Here is a 19,341-nt window from a genome sequence, read left to right as displayed (position 1 = left end):
TTATAAAACGGATTATGCATAATTATTAATTCTGAAATAATTAAGTGAAGGAATTTCCAGTAATGGTGACATAGAATTTGGGATCAGATGTCAAACTTGTCAGAGAAAATATTTTTTTAGATCAAGTACTTATTTATAAGTAGGATGCTATTTTAGTTCCCTTGTCTTCTTTAGATTTCCTGCCTCTTGAGAATGCTACCCAATAATTGTTATTTTTATAGGCATAGTTCTATAATTATGGGCATCATCGCCCTCTGCTTCATGCTACATCTATCAAATAATGATCTTAAAATAGACTCCGAAGAAATTCTTGTGAAATAACTGACAATGACAGAATCTTGGCAAAAATAAGTCAATCATACAACTGGAAAAAGAATAGAAACCAAAAACAAACAGCAAACAAAAACAAAAACAAAAAACCAAATCCAAAATAGAATACCTTTAGGAGTTTATAAAGGCTAAACATTCCCTATTACGGAGATGCAGGGGACATCACAATTCGAATCCAAAGAAGACTTGATAAAATGACCATAGGAAGTTTGCCAAATTTTGCCACAGCAACGATTATATTGCTTCTTCTCACTTTACTCTCAGTTAAAACATCTTTGAGCTTGGCCAATAGCTTCCTATCCCCATGGCTCAGGCACTGAGGTCACGAAGAGCATCGTAGAGAAAAACACCATTGGAAGGAACACCCAAGCATGATGGATCTTAGAAGCTGGCCTTATGCTGCAGAAGTCAGAGGAACTGAGCAATTAACACTGAGAATTTTGCAAGAACATCTTAGACAATCCTTTGGATCTGTGTTCCTAAAACTGAGTCAACACCAGATGTAGACCTTAGAGAGAGGCTCAAGGGGAGAATGGGGGACTTGGATTTAGGGTTCCTAATGTTTGTAATTTAAAAATATACAGAGTATGGCAAAATGAAATTTAATTAGCAAATTTTATAGGAAGAGGAACCATCCTATCAAAATTATATACTCATGATAAAAAGAGAAAACTTGAAGCGTGATGCCTTTGTTATAGGTAAAACTGACAAGTATTTAAATAATCGTTTATTTAATATGATTAATTAATGATTTATATGATTAATTAATCCTTAGGCTTACCATAAAGATAAAAAAAAACAATGTAATACCAGTTTAGACACAATACTAAGAATAGGACAATGGAAAATATGTTTGTGATGATTTTTTTTTTAAAAAGGCAGTTTTATGTGAAAAAATAAAATGATTAACCAACTTTTTAGAGATAAGATATAGCTCCACTCTTTCCCTACCCCCAAATATACCTCAAAGGTGGGTATTTTGCCTGAGGTGAAATGAAAACAAATGTTAAATATATTGTTTTATGGCATGAGGTATCATCAATTTTTATGTGATGAGTGACATGAAAATTCAGAGCGAGCATAAAACCAGCCACCATTCTGACGTTGTTGCTCTACCAAGTGATACACCTGTATTTTTACAATTGATTCAAAGCCAGGGGTGGGTGTGGAGGGTAGAACAGTGATTCCAAGTTTCCGTTGTTTTTGTAAATTAAAAAGAAACGCACAACTATTAGTCACTTTTTGTTTTCATATTGCTGACATATTTTATCTAAAAAAAAAAACAAGTAAGGCTAAATAGTTTTTCTTGACTGCATTTCTAAAGAAATAAAGAAATTTGGCAACCTTTAATTTCTCCTCATGACCATTTGCTAAGAAAAATGAAACGTGAGACTGAACAATGAACTGATTTCCAAAATTTTGTTTGAAAGGGAAACCTCTGGAGATTCTCTTAATCCCAAGTGATAATGTCAACTTCTAATTGGCTTGGGTGAAATTTGGCTAAATGACTCTTCCAGACATCTGTGACGGACACATTCAATTTCATTTGTCCAAATGCCATGTTATCATACGTTCATTTTTCTTCCAGGGCATTTCTTTTGTACTTTGTCGTTCACAGTCCTGTTCTTGTCTATTTGCCATTTATTAAGAATATAAAAAGGACATTAATATACAATCTCCCATATTTTAGCAGAAGTCTGACTTTCACACTCTCATAAACTTATCAGCAATTAAGCCATCCTAGGACAGCTTATTGGGTGTACATAGCCATGTCATTCTTAACGATCGATTTAGATTTCTTTATTGGGTACGCATTTTTAGCTAAATATGTCCCCCCAATGCAAAACTGAAAGGACAAATCAAATTCTATATGAGAAGTAAATCCAATCTTTAAGAAAAAAAATTGTCTTTCTATATTTTCCCTTTACTGGCCTATCCCTTTCCCCCATGTGACATGGTAATTTTTGTTGTGATTTAAAACTCACAGATAATCATCTTGAATACTTTCTTATCTACTCATCTTCTTTATAAACACACACACACACACACACAAATTGAGCATCCATCGTAGTGAGACCACATTAGGAAATCTCTGATCTTGTCTGGAGGGGCCTCAGAGACAACTGGTCAATCCTTTGAACACTGTTGACTATTCTCATATCTTAAAATAGATTTTTCAGGCAGAAAAGCAAGATATGCCAGTATGCATGGTCTACTCAACAACAATTTTGTGGTTTGCCGCTGTTTTGGGAAGTAATATTTGGGTGGGGTTTTTGATGATCAGTTCCTATGCAGGGACTAGCAGCCACATTTCTTCTCTGCTGGTTTCTCCCCATCTAGCTTTCCCGAGTTTCCACCATTGACGGTGTCAGGGACTTGTGTCTTCTCTACACACTGTTCCATTCGCTTCATTATTAAGTCCAGAAGGGTTTCCACGGCTTTCTCCACATTCTGGCCAGTTGCTGCACTTGTTTCAAAATACGGTATGCTTGAATGGAAGAGATGACAAATATTTTTGAGAGGAAGAAATCAGAAAAGACATAACAAGATGTACAAATGAGTCACACATGCAAAAGCATGGCTGGCTGAGAGACTGTGAAATAATCAAGATTTTGCTGGCTGAGTTGGAAAGCATCCTTGTTTTTCCTCAGTGAGTAAAAGCTGGTGGGCTGCTTTTTCCTATGGGTATCACCAATTTTATGGACAAGGAAATGGATACAGGAGGTACTCAGGAATTTGAAGCTAATGCATTACCACTGTTTCAAAAAAAAATTAAGAGGGTAGAAATACCTAAACTAGTGGTAAATATTGCCATTAAAATATCATTTCCCTTTTAATCAATTATCTGGAAATAGGACTTAGAAATTAAGCAGGCACTGAATAGGATATACATGTAAATAAATAAGTCTATATTTATTCGGAATCAAAAGTTTCAAGAAGACATATTTTCAAAGCCCTCAAGGAGAATTAATTCTTCAGTAAAAAATTGGCAGATAAGATGAAACTGTTTTAAATTTGAAGTCTGTGGTGGAACTCAATTCATAATCACAGGGGGGTATTTAACATTTTTGTAATCTGCCATTTAAGCTCAGCTTCGATGAGGATTACATTATGTCCATGCTAGGTATTATTTCTTAGAGTTTTACAACTATTAGTTGAAAGGCAGTAGAATATAGTGTTGAAGATCATGAGCTCTGATCTCAGACTGCCTGAGTTGAATTCAAACTCTGCTACTTAGCAGCTACAGGACCGTCCATTGGTCACTTAATCTTTCCATGCCTCAATTCTTGGTATCTAAAATGGGATGACTCCAGATCTCCTACATATGGTTATGAAGGGTTAAATGAGTTAAAGTCTAGAGACAGTTGTTAGCACATAATAATTACCCAGCAAATGTTAGCTGCTATTACTATTAAGTAATTGGTTTGAAAGATCCCATACATTCCCCTGAAAGATCTTTTTCATTCATGTGCCAGTATTGATTCAAGGGGCGTCCTCCTAGTATCAGCCTCATATCCCTGCCCCATTACTAAGCAGCAGTGTGCAAGATTAGATGACATCTCCACGTAAATGACTCACCCGTATTTGTCAGCCAGGTCCCGGGCTTGCCTTTCATTGACTTCCCTCTGGTCTGGCAGGTCCGCCTTGTTGCCAATTAATACTATATCTGGATTTTCACAATAAGCATTTGCTTGCAGTTGGCCTTAGGAAGAAAGCAGATGGACCCAGCACGTTAGTTATAAACAAGTGATGTCTAATGACTGCTCATACTTCAAATTCCTTTTTTTTTTCATACTTCAAATTCCTAAACTAATTGTTCACCTCCAGCTTGGCTGCCTACTGGTTATATTAGCCAAGTTACTCAACGCTTCTCAACTGCAGCTTCCTCGTTGGTAAAATGAATGAAGATAACGTCTCACAAATCACAGATTGTGATCGTTAATAATAATTCATATGAAGCAACTATATGATCACGTATCAGTGCTCTTCTACATCTGGGGAAATGGACGTACCACTTCATACTATTTGTTCCTCAAATAAAAGTAGAGATAACAGAACAGGATTTTTTAAAGTTTATTTATTTATTTTGAGGGGGGTGGTGGGGAGGGACAGAAAGAGAGGGAGAGAGATAATCCCAAGCAGGCTCCATGCTGACAGTGCAGAACCTGACATGGGGCTCGAGCTCACAAACAGTGAGATTATGGCCTGAGCCCAGATGAAGAGTTGGACACTCAGTTGACTGAACCACTCAGGTAAATAGGATTTTTAAATGTGTAAGTTTACTCTTTCCTTTAAGAGACTGCTACATTTCTATCTCCTGAAGTCCAAGGTGATGATCTGTAAGAATAGAATGTTTCTGAACCACCACAAGTTCAAGTTCATGGAGAAATAATTTTAAGACAGGTTTTTCTCTTTTCTCTAGGGTACACTGTTCAAAAGAGAGAAGAGAGAAGGAGGGAAGGAAAAAAGGATGGACTGGAGGGTTGGGGGAGGAAGGGAGGGAACAAGGAAGAAAGAAGGAAGGAAATAAGAAATCTATCAACCTATGTTTTTAAAATTACAGGGATTACTTTAATTTCTATCTCAAGAGATGCTGTATGAAACTTTTCCAAGGAAGAAGAGAAGGCTTACCCTGTAACACTAATTATTTGGGTGTTAAAAATTAAAGTGTTATGAGACATGCCAATTAATTATCTTAAATCCCAACAGTATCCTTCAGGAATTTTTTTTTAAATAAGGAAGAATTTTATCTGCCTTGAAAAGGGATGAATAAGTCATTCTCTGAAAAAAATCTAATAATCTTATTGTTTATCTCCTCAGAATCTAATAATACCACCAAAATTTGGATAAAGAAATACAATAATAAACAGAAACAGAGACAGATTCTAAGATAAACACTCAACTGGAAAAGCAATTAACGAAGTCAGAATTTGTTGGTATTTTCCCCCATGGTAGCAAGTGCATTATTGAATTTGCATTTAAAGCAGTTACATATATTAATTATAAATCATATATAATAAGAATAAATAGATATTTTTCGAGCATCTATTCTGTGCCAAACACTATTCCAGGTTTTGGACTACTGCAATGGAACAGAGCAGACGAAGCACTTTTATAGAGCTCCCATTTTAGTGGAAGAGAGTCAAAATGACAAGTAAAGAAATATATAATATAATGTCAGGTGGTGGAAGTGACAAAAGAAAATAAAATGTACATTGGGGAGATACAACGTAAGGAGGAGTACTAGTGTAGACGGTCGTCAGGGAAGGCTTCCTCCAAGAGATAAATTAGGTTTGAACAAAACCTTGAAGGTGATGAGAGAGCTAGCACACTCCATAAACAGGAGATGAGAAATCAAGGCAGAAAAAAAATCAGAAAGTTCAAAAGCTACAGGTAGGAATGTGCCTTTTGTCCCTGTCAGCAAGAGAGACTTTTGGCTGGAGGCCAATGAGCTGGGGGAGAATGAAAGTAAATTACACAGGAATCCAAGGCCTGATATCCATGGCCTTGCAGGTGAGTGAAGGAGTCTGGATTTTATTCTAAGTGATTTGGGAGGTCCCAGAAAAACTTTGAGCAGGGAAATAACATGATCCAATTTTTTAAAAAATATCACTCTGGCCATAGACGGCCCCGACAAATCTAGAAATGATAAGACTATCAGTAGTCCCATAGGACAACTTATATATATATATATTATATATATTATATATATTATATATATTATATATATTATATATATTATATATATTATATATATTATATATATTATATATATTATATATATTATATATACATTAGGATCAAAATTCATGTTTGTAATAAAAATGCAAATGAAATATTCTCTTTAGTGCTATATCAATTTTTAAAAAAGGAAATCAAATGCTATTTTCCTGGGCTGACAAATATCAATCTGTCTTTAATAACTGATTAGGCTACTTTTAACGTAATGTTATACCTAACTTTCTATTTTTCTATTCAAAGCTTCCTTACATTTGAACATTTTTTCCAAAAATGTAAAATTCCCATGTGAGATGATTGACACACTGTATCTTATCTTCACATGGCTGGTCTGCTCTGGAGCAGTTTCTCACCAAATTCATCCATTGGTTAATTAATCCATTAGTTAACCCATGCACAAGGGCACACATTTTTAGGTGTCAGTGAACCCTCTCAGAAAACACGGCTGCTTTTCCCTGTCTCCTTTCCAGATTAGATGTGGTAGCTTACATAGTTGTAATAAGTCTTTTAAGACTCATTGGATAAGTGGAATTAATAGCCTTTCAATTGCAATTATAATGACCTTGAATATAGGTGGTGATAGAGCTACATAGGCTTCTTCTAAGATACAATTCCAAGTCACCTTAGGTGAGCCATATTAAGGCCATCACTTTGAAGGTGAGACAGGAAATGCTAAACTCATGAATTCTCAAAGTTAATCTGTGGAACCCAATCTGGTTTCGTGTCGTGAAGCAAAGAAGCTGGGGCCCAAAGTGGCCAATGCAAGCTAGTTGATCCCACTTACTCATCCAGTTTCTGACATTCAAGAAGCTCTGTTGACTGGTGAGGTCAAACATTAATAAGAAACCCATGGCATCTCTGAAAAATGCAGTTGTGAGGCTCCGGAATCTGCCAAGAAAACACAGTGGATAGTTCTGGAAGTTAGCCCACAAACATATTGCGATGACAATACACACAACACTATTTTCCTTTGAAATGTGAAATCTCCATGGCATCCCTTATGGATTCTCCTACAGAAGGAGAAAGTGCGTAGAAAGAATGCTAAAGGGTCAAGGGAAGACATCTGGTTGTAGACATTTTTTTAGGACCACATCCTGGCTTTATGGTCTAGAACACTTATATACACTGAGTTTGTAACATTCAATCACACACTGACTTACACAGCCCCTTGGACTTGTTGGGCCCCTTGTTGGCTCATGGATATCTTATGGTCCACAGGTAAAATAGAAGCCACTCTCAAATGGGGACTTTAACTTAAACTTTTCAATCTCCCTTGTCTGCGCCTAGAAGAAAGTTTGGCACTCGGTAACCTAAAAATGAATGCCCATGATTACATGCAGAAAACCACAACTTGTTAGCAGCCGGAGATGGGGTTCTTTTGCAGGGAAAAAAACAATGTTGGTGAGAAAACTCTTTTAGAAGCATTCTGGGGGTAGAGTTGATTTTGAGTCTCACATCCATGTCTCAGGAAGAAGAGGGAAAAACCACTGAAGAAAGGAGAAAGAGAAAGATGATTAGGGGAAGAAAGGCAAGGTCAGAGGGACATAGTAGGTGGAGACAGAAAGCAAGAACGCTCATCTCTAGTAGAGGATTTTGAAGAATATACTCTGTCACGTACAGTATGAAGACTTTTTTCCTCGGCTCCTACCTCCTCTACCCCAAAGCCTTCAGTGAAATTGAAGGTGTGCTGAGATACGCTTCAATGTTGAAAATGGGCAAAACCAGAGACCACACAGACGGAGCAGAGAAAGTTTGGGCTATATTGATACAGAATTGAATTTGGAAATAGGGTTTTAGAAGGGCACATAACTTTGAAATACAGAATACCACTTCCTATCCTAAATGTCCTCCTAATTTTTGTACTCCTATGTTAGCCTATTTGTAGATTCTTTGGTTTCCCTGGAGTTCCACTCTCAACCCCTTCCCGCTCTACATACACTCACTGAGTAATCTCATCCATTTCCCTGGCTCAGTTACCACCTGTGTTGGACCCTAAATGAATAGGTCTAGGTTTGTCCTGCCCTTCATGCTGCATGCTCAATTACCTGTTGTATGTTTCCAGTTGGAGGAAACTGAGGCAAATCTAACTTCCCATGTCTAAACCCAAACTGGCCCCTCCTCCTGATTTCTTCTTCTGTCAATGCATCATGATCCTCGGTGATGCCACAGCTGTTCTTTCTCCTTCACCCACTGTATACAATCACTAAGCATCTCCCGACCTTCTCATTTCTGTCCAACTGCCCTAGTTTTGAACCTATTATCTTTCCCGTGAATAACTTCAACAGCCTTCTTAACAGGCTTCCTGCCTCCAGTTTTGTTTGGGACCCTCCCCTTCACTGATTCCTTCCCCCTGGTTATATAAATCCTCTGCTGAAAACATCTAAACAATGATGCAATGCTCTTAAGATAATGACTGAACTCTTTCATAAGCTGTCAGGCTCTGCATGAACTGATCCTCGCTCATCTACCCTGCTTCATCTCCTGACTACCCACAGGCATACCAATCTTCTTTTAGTCCTTAGAAAGTTCACTCTCCCCCCTGGGCTCCCACACACGCTGTTCTTCCTGTGGGTAACCTTGCCTTAATGCTTCCTCGATCTCCCGCCTCTTTAACCTATTAAGACTCCCTCACTCATACATTATGTATGAGTGTGTGTATGTGTGTGTGTGTGTGTGTATGTATATGTATATGTGTGTATGTATATATATCTATATATCTATATCTGTATATCTATATATCTATATATCTAATCTATATCTATATCTATATCTATATCTATATCTATATCTATATATATATATCAGAAGACGTATCCCTTTTCCAAGCAGCCTTCCTAACACCCACATCTGGCTAATGGGTTTCTCCTGGTGCACCTGCTTATCACCCTTTGTTTTCCTGACACTGCCCTAAGGCTATATTGCAATTGTTCCTTATCTATTCAAATGCTACCCTAGACTTGTAAGCGCCAACAGGAAAGAAGTTGTATTTCTAACTTGTTATCCATTACATTTTCACGGTCTTGAACATAGTATTTGCTCATGAAATGTTTGTTTGTCAAATTAAGAGAAAAGTAAATAAGTAAAGAGGCTAGTAAAGGATATAAAATTATTAATGATTTCAATGACTTCAATAGACAACACTCCTTTTAATACCAAAGCAAGGAGAATAGGTATTTTAATGACTTTATTCCCAAATTTGATTTCTTTAGTAAGGCATTAATCATGATAACTCTGAAATACCAAAAATTTCACTCAATTTTTTTTCTTGTGGAATTGCTCCTACCAGTTGCTGGAAGCTCAGAGATTATAGAGCTTTTATAAAAGTTTTCTTTCTCTTTGGTGACTAGCTGTATTCATAAAATTGTCTCCTACTCAGCCACAATAGTGTGGCTAAGACAACTGCTTTCTGTTCTCTTTGAGAGAGAGAAAGAGAGAGAGAAAGAGTTGTGTATGTGTGTCTCATTTAAGGACAAGACTGTGCCATATCCCCTTTTAATTGCCCATAGCACATGACAAAGTTAATTTTAAAACATGTTTGCTGTACAGATTTAATTGGGACAAACATTTCTGCATCCACAGCAACATGGACAGGACACTGTTATTCTGCCACAGGCTCATATCCTGGACCATTCTGCCCAGCACCCTTGTTATCCACCCCCCCACCCATTCTTCCCAGGGTTACTCCAGGGGAAAGGTAATTGACTTCCAGTTTTACTCACCAATCTCATTTTGTCCAGTGAGTCAGTAGGGTGGGGAAAGCTAGACCCACATAAAAAAACAAACAAAAGAAACCGATCCCAGAGTCACATTATTACTCTCTCCCTCACTGGGAACTAAGGCTGTGTCCTGTATCCTTGAGGTTTACATAAGGGGTATGATATTTTCCCTTGTGCCCAGGATACCACTTTTATCAATAAGCATTATCTTATACGTATTATACTGCCAGATGTTTTTAGGCACAGGGTTGAGGTGTGAGACACTGTTTATCTTGTTGCGTAGCTACACCTTATATATATACAGAATGCAACATTCAAGGGATGAAAAACCCCAGTGCTACTAAGACTATCCCTGGTATTCCTCCCTTCCCTCATAGAGCAGCTGTCTTAAGGGGGCAGAGGAGAGAAGCCTACCATCATGCTAGGCTGACATATCATGTGTGAGGACATATGGGAACCACATTTTCTCATATTACTTCTTCAAAAGTGAATTAAATTGGTCTATAAAACATACATCTTTGTGACAACAAAACTGACATATGAACAGAGATTCTTGTGAGGAATGACTTCAGAAGAACTAGCAGTGTTGAAGAATGTGTGTAAATGGAATTCACAGTCAAAAGAGCTAACAGAGAGGGCCCAGCACCTCTCCCGGCGTTTACACCCACGGAAAGCGAGAACACTTTGGACGCATTTCAAACACGAAAGTGTTTACAAGCATAAACATTCTAAGACATGTGATGCCGGATTTGGAGGTATGTGCCTTCTAAATATCTTCTCTGACAATCCACAGCCATTTTTTATTTAATCTGATATTGAAAAGCTTCATTAGCTTGTGGTCTTTACCACGTGGAAACCTTGGGTCCCAAAGAAAGATATTTTCATCAAATAACGGAACAGTACCTCCAGCTCTAACTAAACAACACTCCTGTCTACTGAGCTTCTCTTGTCTTGGACATTGTACCAGAGAAGATGCTAGAAAACCAAGCATGGTCTCTGCCCCAGTAATGCGGACAATTTTGTTGGGGTAAGAAGGCCACAGGTGAATCAATAAAAGATTTACCTTACTACAAGGTGGTGTATAATTAATTAACTTAATGGACAAAAGGATCGGTGTCATAGGAGTTCATAACAAGAGGGGATTTGTTTCAAGTGAGTGTTTAGAAAGGCTCCCACAAAGGAGGTGGTACATGAGACAGGCCTGGTGAAAAGAGGGGATCAGGGAAGGTGGGAAGGGAGGAAAATATTCTAGCTAGAGAGCAATGGTGTGACCCAAACTTTAGAAAACTAAGCCAGTCAAGTGGTACAGGACAGAGGAGCTGTGCAGAAGAATGGAAAGAAATGAGAAAGGTCTTACCCCCCTTTCCTTAATTCCCTCTTTAGGTTGCACTTATAATAATGTCAGTTGCCCACCTTAATTTAATTAAATGCTAAAGAAGATTTTTTTTTCCTATTAGAAAGTACAAAGACAACACAAGGATCTTCAGAGATTTTTGAAGATCTGATTTTTGAAATCATACCAAATACACAATGCTAGCTATGGCCAATTAACTATAAACAATTTATTCTCATTTCGTGATATAAATGTCTAATTTGAAACCAGGAGAAGAGTTGTAGATCATCTGACTTTCAAGATCACATATGGCATTCACTTTAAAGTAAGTTTTCTAAGCTGTTTGTAGCTAGAAACAAAGTAATTTACTATTACCGTTCTTGTCCTGCAGTGTCCCACAGCTGAAGATGCACCTTAAATGCTTTCCCTGATGATCCATTGGGTCCCTGTGCATTATAAACCTAAAAGATACAATTTTCATCAGTTGATATTACTTTGGATTTTGTCAACATTCAAATTCTCTGGGTTCACGCAGTATGTTTTTTCTCAATTACTATAATCAAAGTTCAGAGTGCAGAATAAATATTTGCTCTGTTTTTTTCCAGAAGTATCACATAGACTCTCACTTTTAAATGTCAAGTACAAGTATGATTTTCAACACAATTTAGGCATACTGCAAACTTAAATTAGACACCTTCTGTCACTTCCTCATGGAGGCAGCAAACATTAGATTGAGGACCCAAGTTCTAGGTTCAAGTATCAACTCTTCATTTCACTTCTTTGAATCTTATTGTCTTACAGCAAATTGAGACCCACAATCTCTTCCTACTTTACAGAGTTCCTGCAAACCTAAATAGCAGATGTGAATGCACTTCTAAAACAGTGAAATGCTTTACAAATACCTGAATATCTTTTACTGTGATGTGGCCTTTCAAAATGACCTACCCACAAAATAGGCACAGAATTTCTTAGTACGTTTACACAAGATATTTCAAGTTTTCCTTTAGTAGCCATTTTTCCAAAGGCCCTTTTTATTAATGTTTAAATTTTCAAAATTATGGCCTTTTGACTTCTTATTTCAGCAAATCATAACAACTTTAACACCTAATCAGCTCTCCTAAGTATGTGTTAGTAAAAATGTTTAAAGGGAAAACTTTGTAAGGACTTCTACCTAGATCAGTGGAGGCATTTGGGAGCAGGGAAGCCACAGGAAGGGAGGGGTTAGAAGCAAGGTTAGAAGCCAAGACTACACTAAAATGTATTGACTTTCAGATCAGGCACAAGATTTATAAGGAACCATGAATTTAACTTCTCAACCACTATTTCCTCCCCCCCACCCCAATTCTCAAAGAAAAGAGTAGACTTGTGACATCAATTGGAAGCCGCAGCCATGTTGGCAATCACAAATACCTTGGGTGGCAGTAAATCTGGCTAAGCTTATGTGTCTATGCTACATGTCTCACATGTCACAATATCTTTATTCCTGTCATTAGTGTCTAGCATAGGAGCAGAAAGCAGTTGTAATTCTCACTTAAACTCCCTTATCTTGTAAAATAGCATGGACTGGTCTCACATTCTGTTCATAATAAGCTAGTGATTGATAGCTGAGTCTACACATAAATACAAATGCAGCAAGAACTTACAAAGCTCATATTCCAGCTATTTGCCAATCATCCTTTTATTAACTTCTCTCTTAAGAGTGGATAAATGAACACCACTGGTTCTTATTGAGAAACTTAGATCAAGAGTGAATGCTTTGGCAACCTGGATAGTTCGGGTTTTGAAAGATTCCTAGAGAATTCATAGAATTCATATAGACCCATAAAATATTTATTTGTCCTATATACTTTTGGAGACAAGTGATAGTGTCACTCAACATTTTTCTTAGCAAAAATGTGATTTATGGTTGACAAAATTAAAAATATTCTAAATTGAATTAAAGTGACAGGTTATGAATTTCCTGCAAAAAAAAGACAGACTCCTTGCAATGCAGTAACCATAGCTCCTTAATTCTATTTAATCTGAGAAGGATCAACAACAAGGTTAACATAACAGTATGGGTCAAGACTCACCACACGTTTTTCCCGGAAGTCTATCCCTACAGTGGTGATAAACTTGGGATTGAATTTATTGTCTGTGTATCTATAAAGAAATGTCGTCTTCCCCACCCCCGAATCTCCAAGGGCCAGGAGTTTGATCAGATAGTCATAGTCCCCATCGGTCATAGTGATGGACTCGGCAGGCCTGCATAGAAGAGGAAAAACAGTAGGTTACAGGAAAAATTGGTTCCCCTTTGCCTTCCTTCAAAACACAACATAAATTTACATTGCAAGCTTAAAATAGTTGATTACTTCCATTCTGCCAATTCTGAGTGACCTTGCACAGAGCAGCTTCAGGAGGAAAAGCACACCTACTACTATCTCACTCAGTGCAAAGCTTTTTACGTCATGTCAGCTAATATGGAACAAAAGGCTATATGATTATATGACACCCACAGTAGCCACTGCCCCAGTGATAGTACAACTTAAAGAGCCACAGCCCTTGTTTTAAAGCCAGTGCCCTTTGAGACCAGGAGTATGGTGCTAGGAAGAGAAGAAGGTCACAGGAAACAGAAAAGCCTGCCCAAAATGATGCAGGTAGGCTAGGAAGAGATTGAAATTATATATGGGTAGTGGAAGAGAAAAGCCTAGGGGAACATTTTGCATCTAATCATGCATAATGAGCTTTCTATTATGTGCATGCAAAATATTCCTTTTTAATTTAAAAAATTTAACAACTGAGATGACAACCTTTAAAAACATTGATTTGAAATCATTTCAAAAGCAGCATCTAACAATCTTCTGTTTTGAAATACCAAAGCCTCTGTTCTCCAATGGCAAATCTGTTGTATTTGGCATATCTGCTGAATGTTTTCCAGACTTTGAAAAAGGAGAAAATCTAGGAAGAAGAATAGCTGTGGTAATTCTGCTAGTATCTCACCTACCTGAAGGAATGTCATTTGCTATTTTTTTCTATTGCCCTAACCTCCTTTGCCTCAGTCTTAATTTCTTCTGTTACAATGGCTATGGGTGATGCCATGAGTAAATGCCAAGAACACCCGTGCTGGTAATACCTTTGAATTACACTACCACCTACCACATACTTACCGACATTTCCACTCCTGAGGTCAGCAAAACGATTTGGCATTTGGTAAAACTCTGATTCATGAGTTGCAGAAAGGGGTTTATTATAGCCCATGTAAAGGAAGGCCTATAAAGATATTCCTAGAAAAGTATCTCTCCTATTATGAGACAGAAGAATATTTTCCCACCTTTACAGATCCAGAAAACATCATACTCTTCAGTTATGGGGTGATTAAAATTAACTTCCAACAACAGGTTACCCCATAGACATATCTGAAAATTGCTAGATAATTCTAATCATTTCCTACCTGTAAGAAAATAGTGCACATGTTCATCAATTCAAACAAAACTTTATTTTTTGATGGTGTCACTTTAGTTAGTCATCAAAACTAAAAGCTTTCATGTCTTTGGATAAATAATGATAAAGATGATAATTAGGTACTTAGCAAATCAGTATCGTTACATCATTTGGAAGATCGGCAAATTTTTTACATTAGAATTTTCTAAAATTTGAACCTTACTGCTGCAAAATCCTGCTAAATTTATTATTGATGGATGTTTCTTTAATTAACAAATTGTTTTTGAGTTAAAGTGTTTTGAGAGCTGCCAGTACCTACTTCTATGCTAAAGCTCTCCTCCTCTATAATATGCTTTCTTCACTGAATAGGACTCTCACGGTGAATGTTGGCTGATGGTAAATGTTCTCTCTTTTTTGTTGTTGCTTTTGTTTAGTATCTATACAAAGTATAATCATGGCTCTGGAAGAAATGCTTAGCTTCCATCAACAGCCAGCCTTCCTTAATAAAAGGATACGGGCATCTGAAGTATCGACATGAAATTCATGGGAAAATGTTCTCAGTGACGGTCTATAAAGCAGGGGTTAGTTCTGAGTTTTGATGGTCCTGAATATCTTACCAGGACTTTACAGTTGAAGATGTTGCTGTTCCTAGTCTGAGCCAAATGGGTTGCTAGAGGAGATTGCTGCCAGAGTAGTATAATTTCCCCCTATTTGGGAATATCAACGCCACCATCTCTCTGCCTTCTTCTCTCTTTCTCTCCCAAACTTGCTCATGTGAAACTCCTCTGAAGGATGAAAAAGTCTATCATTTCACCAGTATTACTGGGTGAAACGGTTAATTCTCTTGGGAAAGGTTAAATTTATTCTAACTGAGATATAAGTGACCAATGCTAAATTCTTCCCTGAGCACAAGTCTTGATCAGGGGGAACAAGTTAAAGCTACTGGCTGCCTAAATGCAAGATAAAGTTGGGGGATACTGCAGCTCCTGGAGAAACGAAAATAATAGAGTCAAGAAGATTTAGCAGCATACTTTAAAATTTTGCTTAAAGTTAGCTATGTTTTTGTGTAATATTTTCTGTGACACTGTTAGGACAAGCTTCGTCTTGAGCAAATCTATCTAAATATATTCAATACACAGTATCAGGCCCAAAGATGAAAACTTCTTCAATGTAATTTATCATCTAATTTCTGATAAGGCACGTGTATACTTAAAACTTAAAGAAGCAAGAGGGGCACCTGGGTGGCTCAGTCGGTTAAGTGTCCGACTTCAGCTCAGGTCATGATCTCATAGTCCGTGAGTTCAAGCCCCGCGTCGGGCTCTGTGCTGACAGCTCAGAGCCTGGAGCCTGCTTTGGATTCTGTGTCTCCCCCTCTCTCTGACCCTCCCCCGCTCATGCTCTGTCTCTCTCTGTCTCAAAAATAAATAAACATTAAAAAAAAATTTTTAAAAAAACTTAAAGAAGCAAGAAACTACAACATAATTTTACAAGATGGGGAACATGCTTAATTGATAAATGAGTCAAATAGTTGTGCTTTTAGTTCACACAACATGGTAATCTTCATGGATTGCAGTGGTCTGCAAAGATTTTGTAGAGGAAGATGAACTTGTATTTAATCTTATAACAACGGGAGGACCTAGATATAAGGAAGAAAATACAGGAGCACTGCATGGGAGATGCCTTTCCACCTGTAGAATGGGGCTATCATCAGTAGCCAGCTACATGACCTACCACATATTCCTGATATGCAGTCAATTTGTCTCTGCTGTTGGTACATAAACTCACTTGGGGCAATACTGGAGTTGCCTCTCAGCCAGGTTCTAGTCCAGAGTGAACTGGCTAACCATGGATCAATTTCACTGTGGCCTACACTGGCTGTTTTCTATAAGTGAAGGGTTGTGCATATTTTGTGGCATTTAACAAAAATTCCACCCAAAATGAGTGCAAAGCTTGGCACTACGGAAAGCCTTTATTTAGTGTCTCCAGCAGACCAGTTAAAGAAACTGACAAAGTAAACTCGGCATGAGATAGTTTGCCTCTTAAGGTTCTTTCGAAAATGAATTTTCTCATTTTTATATCACTACTCATATATAGTTTGGTTCCTCTTTTATTATCATGTGATTTTCTGAGTCTTAAAATCATATGACCTCAATATTCTATCCTTGGCATGGCAAATATGACACCACAAAGAAAAATTAAAGCCTTGGCAAGGTTTCCTTTTCCAAGAACTGAGCTAAAAAAAAATGATCTGGGAAGGATCAAAAAGCTGACAAGTTTAGCAGTATTTATTCCTGCACAATGATTGATGGTCTTGTCAGTTTTTGGTTCTATGGATCTAAAAGGAAAGAAAAAGCCAGAAGATTGCTGTGCTTCAGGAAACATGTGGACTCTCTACCATTATCACTGCATCCCAAGCTATACCACAAGAACCAGGAGGTCTTTTCAGATATAGGAACTGAGGCATCATCCTCAGAGCCCTTCGTGGGATGGTAAGGGGCTGGAAAGAGTAGAAAAAAGAATTCAAAACATTTGTGAGGCTCTGCTTAATGAAGAGTCTCAAAGGAAGAGGGAAACCTACCTAAGTAATCCTGTGGTCTAGTCCTCAGTTTACAGATGAGAAGTCACATGCACAGAAGTTAGATGATTTGTGGGATGACAGTTTCTAAAAAGGAAACCCAAGACTGTTTTTTGTTATAATTTGAAATGAAAAGTGAGTTATATAGGTAGAAAGTAGAAATATTTTCATCCTATGGGGGAAGGGAATTTTCTCTGCTTGTTGACAGGAACATGATTTTCAGAGTTAGACTATCTCAAATGAGGCTGCCCCTAGTTTCTTTCTCTCTTTCTTCCCCTTCATCCCCCAATATGCATCATTCTTGTTCAACATAAATTCCATTTGCTCAGGAACTTAATATTCTTTGTCCAGTGCTGGAGCCACAGGGTCCAGTACCATGGTCGGCATGTATTAGGAGCTCAATACATATGTGTTGAGTATCACAGCCATGAAAATGCCATAATTAATGTAATTAATCTTTGAGCAGTTGGTGGACGTGGTGTCCCTCCAAGTTCAGGACATATTCTCCCTGCTTCCTCAACTGTGAGGTGAATATTTAGATTAAATAATAACTATGGTACCTTCCGGGGCTCACTTCCTGAGCTCATTTTTCTATTTTAACTTGCACAAGAATATAAAAACTTTATCAAAATAGAATATTTGTATCTTCAAAGAAGCAGTTTCAAAGAACCCAGGAAAACAGAAAATACACAGGGACTGTAATTTTTGGAAGTGAGATTTGTATTGGCAGAGAACGTCTAAACTTGTCAGTTGAAGACGTCACAGCTCAGAACTAGGCTTCTCTGTGAATGCATCCATTCACCCATCTGACACACTCTCATTGGCACGTCTTATTTTGCATGATAGTCTATGTGGCCCTGAGGATATACTCTCTTTTCTCTAGAGGGGAGTTTACCAAATGCTACAGAGATGTATGGATGACTATCACACAGACAGACTTACCCATGCAAACTTTAATGTTCTCTGCATGGGTACTGTTCTCTGTACTTCTCCATGTAACAATCTTAAAAATGCCATGACAACCTATGACCCTGTGATTTGAACTTACTAATGAAAACCAACTTAATAGTCTAAAGACACTTTGGAAAGCTTAAAATAGTAGACAAAGTATCAGTGATATCACTTTGTAGGTGCTTTAAATAAAATAATGCTGTCAAACATAAAATGGACAGATGTTTAATATTTCCTCATTCATCTTTATTTGACTGGCTTATATTGGGCTCCAGAAGGAATATCTTGAGATCTGGAATTCTCATAGCAAAAATTTCATTGTGTGAGTGATAGCCCATGGGTGGTTCTCATTGACTGACCTTGAAATTCTGCTTTCCATAACCACACTCTTGTCCTACAGGTTAAATTATAGACGCTACTCAAGGACCTATGTATAGCATCTGTGCATCAGTAAAACAGAACACATTTTCTGGAGGAAAGAAAGGTAGGGGTAATTTAAAACAAACAAACAAACAAACAGAAAGTTTTCTTTAGTGTATTCTTTAGCATTTTGTTCTTTTAGGAAGGTTTTAATTTTCATTTTGATTCTTCTTAATGACTATTTATAATTAATGGATGTGAGCCTATATGGAAAATTCAAACCCAATTATAAATATAAATCAATATCAACTTGATCAAACTGCCTTTACTTAAGCTGACAATGTGTTTTTTGGAGCAATCGCATCTATTTTAAAAGATAAAAGTATCCATTTTTATGATTAAGGGATTCAGTGAAATAGAGATAAACCAAGAAGCTATTGAACTCTGAAGTTCAGCTTACTTACCCTGAAAATAAGGGATAAAAATTCTAACATAAGTCAGCTTTAACTTGATTTGTCTCTATTGATATATTATTCTCACATTCTTTATTATTCTCATATATTAAACCCACTTCTGAGGCAATGAATATTTTATTTGTCTAAATGGTTTTTTTTTTCTCAAAAGTCACATTTTTTGCCTGTTAGCTTCATTTTGTGGGAACGTTTGAAACTGTGTGGGTTTTTTTTTTCTTTTATTTTCTTTACTTCTTATTACAAGAAATTTCAAACATATATACAATGTGAGGGAATAGTAGTATACCCCCATTTATTGATCAGCCAGCTTATAAATTACCAATATTCTTAGGTCTATACCCAAAAGAAATGCAAGCAGATATCCACACAAAAACTTGTACACAAATGCTCATAATAGTCCCGAACTGGAAACAACCCAAATGTCCATTAATGGGTGACTGCATA

The 19,341-nt window shown here is 37.3% G+C and overlaps 1 protein-coding gene across 7 annotated transcripts in view; it reads right to left on the bottom strand.

The window, feature by feature from the left end:
* Positions 1-1,421: 1,421 nt before the first annotated feature.
* RAB27B (RAB27B, member RAS oncogene family) overlaps positions 1,422-19,341 on the bottom strand; it is a 141,747-nt gene continuing 123,827 nt past the window's right edge. For 4 of the 7 annotated variants that reach the window (XM_019463997.2, XM_053902745.1, XM_019463995.2 and 1 more), the window contains 5 exons: positions 13,191-13,362; positions 11,494-11,579; positions 6,854-6,957; positions 3,910-4,033; positions 1,422-2,818 (listed from right to left, as the gene is read on the bottom strand). In XM_019463997.2, coding sequence (XP_019319542.1) covers positions 2,629-2,818; positions 3,910-4,033; positions 6,854-6,957; positions 11,494-11,579; positions 13,191-13,343 — 657 coding nt within the window. In that variant the 5' untranslated portion in view covers positions 13,344-13,362 and the 3' untranslated portion in view covers positions 1,422-2,628. Of the gene's footprint in view, positions 2,819-3,909; positions 4,034-6,853; positions 6,958-11,493; positions 11,580-13,190; positions 13,363-13,907; positions 14,055-17,116; positions 17,220-19,341 lie in introns of those variants that run through there. The other 3 variants (XM_019463998.2, XM_053902744.1, XM_019463999.2) reach the window with 3 other exon arrangements.

Source organism: Panthera pardus, unplaced genomic scaffold (assembly GCF_024362965.1).
Source record: "Panthera pardus isolate Hobbes unplaced genomic scaffold, ASM2436296v1 HiC_scaffold_15, whole genome shotgun sequence".
NCBI lineage: Eukaryota > Metazoa > Chordata > Mammalia > Carnivora > Felidae > Panthera > Panthera pardus.
The sequence above is the reverse complement of the archived record's forward strand: the minus strand, read 5'-3'. Positions and strand labels throughout refer to the sequence as shown.